The 4,294-nt window shown below is 53.7% G+C and overlaps 3 protein-coding genes across 3 annotated transcripts; all 3 read left to right on the forward strand.

Annotated features, from left to right (window-relative positions):
• Positions 1-1,382: 1,382 nt before the first annotated feature.
• KVP18_001950 (uncharacterized protein) lies at positions 1,383-2,759 on the forward strand (the record flags this gene model as incomplete). The annotated part of the gene is made up of 1 exon (XM_067952472.1): positions 1,383-2,759. One exon carries the CDS (start codon positions 1,383-1,385, stop codon positions 2,757-2,759), a length of 1,377 nt encoding a protein of 458 aa, XP_067811669.1.
• Positions 2,760-2,800: 41 nt separating this feature from the next.
• Positions 2,801-3,319, forward strand: KVP18_001949 (uncharacterized protein; the record flags this gene model as incomplete). The annotated part of the gene is made up of 1 exon (XM_067952469.1): positions 2,801-3,319. The coding sequence occupies one exon, from the start codon at positions 2,801-2,803 to the stop codon at positions 3,317-3,319; it is 519 nt and encodes a 172-aa protein (XP_067811668.1).
• Positions 3,320-3,569: 250 nt separating this feature from the next.
• Positions 3,570-3,902, forward strand: KVP18_001951 (uncharacterized protein; the record flags this gene model as incomplete). Its single annotated transcript, XM_067952473.1, has 1 exon — positions 3,570-3,902. The coding sequence occupies one exon, from the start codon at positions 3,570-3,572 to the stop codon at positions 3,900-3,902; it is 333 nt and encodes a 110-aa protein (XP_067811670.1).
• Positions 3,903-4,294: the final 392 nt, after the last annotated feature.

Genomic DNA, 4,294 nt, shown 5'->3' on the forward strand with positions numbered 1-4,294 from the left:
TTGACACGTACTACGGCAAGGCCTACAAGGACCCAATCTACTAGAAGTCAAACGCAAAGTTTCCATTTGTGTGAATGTTTAACTTCTGTTTCCCTTGTACACCAACGTGTTCTTTTGGTTATTGGGTTTCGATAGCGATGACCAATGATGCTGGTAGTGCATGCTTGTCTCAAAAAAGATTAAGCCATACATGCGAAATAATACTAATTAAAACAGTAGTAATCTACACGCATATTGATCACACAGATAATACGTGCAGCTTAACTGCAACGGATAACTACTACAAAGACGCGCGACTTGCCCACGAAGTATGTGATAGTGACTGCATAAATGATAGGAAAAACAGTTTTACCTTTCTTGTTATATTGTCCTCGTGTCCCTGGGCTGATACAAGCCGAGCTAATAGCCTCCTGGCGAGACATGCATCTCAAGGCTGAGTCGCCCTCTCCGAATCCCCGGATCCTGCTACGAGAGCAGGATAAAATAGAAGACGAGAGCGGGATAAAAAAGAAGACGAGAGCGGTGACCCCAACACAGAAGCCGACGCGAACTTCTTCACAGAGACAATAGCCAGCAAAAATGCTCAGCAAGCTGCAGTCGACAACGCGGGTCAAGGCCCTACCCCGCCTTGTTTAAGAGATTGAATGGCGGGGATCGCAGAGGTGCCACGATACTGGCGTCGGAAGAGACGCCGAGTAAGCCCACCACTACGACGGTTCCGATTGTTGTTGATTTAAACGACAAGGGGGTCCAGCGAAGGCGCTGGACCCCCCCTTTCTGACGAACTCAGAGATCCTGGCGAGACTCTCCCAATATTGACAACGGCCAATATTACAGGTGGCTGGATTCTTCCACGAAAAGGGGGAGGCTGCTCTCGACGACTCAGAGACACGATCTCCTGAAGACCAACATCTTCGAGTTCCTACCGATCGTGAAAAAAACTCACTGCTGGAGCAGAGTGCCGAGGTCTCCCAACCTCCCCCGAACGCTGTTTGTCGACGGTGTTCCTGAAGATTATGTCTGTAGGAGCTTCTGTGAGACCTGCAGCAATGCGGCTTTCAACCGTCTTTCAAAGACAGTTTTTGAAGCTGGCGTAGCGGAGGACCGCGATGCGGTAAAAGACCTCATGCGAGCAGCACGAAGCTATCGACACACATGACCGCGGAGTCACTGGACCCCGATTCGCGGAGTCACTCCGCCTCCTACTGATCTGAAGAAGCAAGCCCTGTTGCGATATCACTTGCTGTGAAGACGTATGCTTCGACGGCTCATGCGATAGGAAAGCTCTTCACTATGAAAGAAAAAAGATTACACGCGCGCTGCGCGGGTATTGGGATTTCGATACATTACATCAAGGACCCAAGACCGCAGACAGCATCCACATGGGTGGCCGATGTTTGAGGACCCGTAGTGGGTGTCCGGTTGCCTCATGGAGACGTCGTGATCGCACCGCATCGAGACGTGGCGTCGGAGCCTACTTCACTGGAAGTAAGGTGCCGGCTGCGTTTGACTTCGAGCGCCTTTGGGAGTACACGAATGAGCCTGTCCCACCGCCGCGCAAGGGGTCTGCGACAGAGAGCACCTTAAACGTGCTATTTGCGCGCAAGGAAGAGCAAGCCACAGCCCCACAACAGGCGAATGAGATCGACGCACGCGAGCACGAGACTCACCTCTTTGACACCTCGGACGAGGAGGAAATCTCCGACACCAATTCCTCTTTCGACCGCCTTGAATGCATCTTGGACGAGATGGAGACGGCGGGAGGTACGCCTAAGCCCGCACCGACGGCCCCTGTGGTCGTAGACCTGAACGACACCGAGCATGACGCTCCGACTACTGAGCCAGGGCACAACTATATGTTTGACCCTGAGAAAGCAATGGACCCGCCGTTCCTAAAGAACTCCGAGATCCTCGCGCGACTCTCACAGGAGGAGCTCGAACTTGTAGAGTCGTTCTACGAGAGAGGAAAACTCCTGACGACACCGCAAAGGCACGACCTACTGAAAACGCACATCTGGCAATACCTCCCCATCCTACGCTGCCCGCACTGCGGGAGTCGAGTTGCTGCAAAGCAACTGTTCAAGCCAAAATCGGGGCTGTTTCCCTCTGGTTTCTACTTAACGTGTTGCTATGACCACGCCATGGAAGACAAGAAGAGAGTCTACCTGGGAGGTGCGAACCTCGGGAGACTGCTGGTGCACCCAGCCGACTGCCCTGAACTAGATCGCCTGCAGCCGCGATCGGGACAGAGAGCCGACAACCGGCAACCGCTCAAAAAATCTCGGACAGAGAACCGCACCCTCGCCCATTACTCGCCGGACCGAGCCACGAGACCGGCAGCACGAGAAGCCACACACGACGACGCTCAGTCAGACAGGCTCACCCAGATCGAGAAGAGCATCAAAGACCTCCAGGACCAACTCGCTCTCGTGCTAAAAGGGCTTTCTCAGCTCCAAGCCGTGGGAGCGAAGGACGACACCACGCCTGCCAACGTGATCGCAGAGGTAAAAACATTAGCAAAAGTCGCAGATGAACTGGCCCAGAAGGCCAGAGACACTGTGCCTGAGGAGGCCTGGAAGCCGGCACAAGGGAAGCCCTCATTCGCCGAAGTGGTGAGGAGGACACCCGCCACGACTGCCAACCTCCCGAGGATGCGTCCTCACCCGAACCTACAAAAACTCTCCATCCAAGGACATCTGCCAGCCCCTCAGACCAGACTGGCACCAGTCCCAGACGTAGCGACCGGCGGAGTCCCTTGACAACCGAGTCACCACCGGAAGCATTCCGCTGGAGACCTAGGATGTCGGAAGTCTTCATCCAGGTGCCCTTCTCTCTTGACGACTACCCTCTGGGAAAGTTCAGACAAGATCTCACACAGGCCATAGGCTGTGGAGACAAGTACTTGAAAAATGTGCGGAAGTTAAGATGTGCGCAGCTTGGTAGCGGTACTGGTACCGGAGAAGGCGCACGAAGAGCTGGCGACCCTTCTGAGAAGGAAAAAATCGGTGCACGGAGGCCCACTGCACGCAAAACTACAGAGAGGCCCCCTGTTTGCTGTCGTGAGATGCGGTTCTACGAGGCACGGAGATGCGGTCGTGAGATGGAGAGACTGACCAAGCTAAAATTTGTATCGGCAGCCGACTACTACGCGAGGAGGATGAAGGACATCGCTGACGAACGGGAATCTCCATCGTTAAAGAGGCGCCAAGTGCCGCCCAAGCACCAACTACCGAGACCCAAGAGGACTCGGATTCCGGTGCCAACCCAAGGAACAGAAATGAGCTCCAACCTCAGACAAAAAAAATGCAAGAGCTGGTGAGCTTGTGCCCTGTGCAGGCCTCAGACAAGCCCGCCGAACATCTGTGCGAGACGCACATAACACCGCCACGACATACTACGAAACCGCGTTAGCCGATTACGCGCGATCCCGACACGAGGCGGCCCCTCTGACGAGCACAGGGTGGGACAGTACGATTGCCCGATTACGGGTGGAACTGAACATTTCACAATTCGCTATCTTGGAGGCGCCCACCGGGTGTGGTAAGACGATGGTTGCGATACCGAGCTTGATGCGTGAGTACGGGCGTGTTCACGTGTTAGAACCGCGGCGTAGGCTGCGCGACGACGTGGCGGCTAGGCTAGGTCTGGCTGAGGAAAGTAACGCCGCCCTAATGCAGAGCATGCTGGAAATGCAGGAGCAATCTATGGAGACTTCTCCAGTAATCTTTGCCATCATTGCTATGGAGACTTCTCCTACAACAGGGCATAAACAGCTGCAGGGCTTTGTGAACATCGCTGGGCTCAAATGGTTGACGATTAAGAAGACTTCTCGCTTACTTCGACATCAGACTTTGATGACAGTGGTCTATGGGCACGGTGGAACAAGACGTAGTCTGTATTGAATGCCTAGGGCTCATGTGGAACGCGCCAAAGGCACGGATGCTGACAACGACGTCTACTGCTCTAAGGAACAGAACGTGCTCTACCGTGTGGGCGATCCTTCTACGCAAGGGAAGCGGTGGAGACACGTGGGTTGATTACAGTCCGTCGGAAAACAAGTGGAGACGTCGGAAATCAAGTCATAGCAGTGGCATGGGAAGGCCGATCGGGAAGGATTACAGTCCGATGGAGGTGGAGTTTGTGGACAACATTACTGAATGGGGAGCGGTGTTTGCTTTGTTGTTCTTCAACGCTGTTGTGCAGCTTCGGCTACTCTTTTTCAGAGTTGTTGTAGAAATTAGCATTCACACTATCACCAATTGAATAAGTCTACAATTCAATTGCTTGTCAATGA

Source organism: the organism of the source record quoted next (genome assembly GCF_019968955.1).
Source record: "MAG: Porospora cf. gigantea A chromosome Unknown PgA_NODE_2017_length_4294_cov_377.706, whole genome shotgun sequence".
Classification (NCBI taxonomy): Eukaryota; Apicomplexa; class Conoidasida; order Eugregarinorida; family Porosporidae; genus Porospora; species Porospora cf. gigantea A.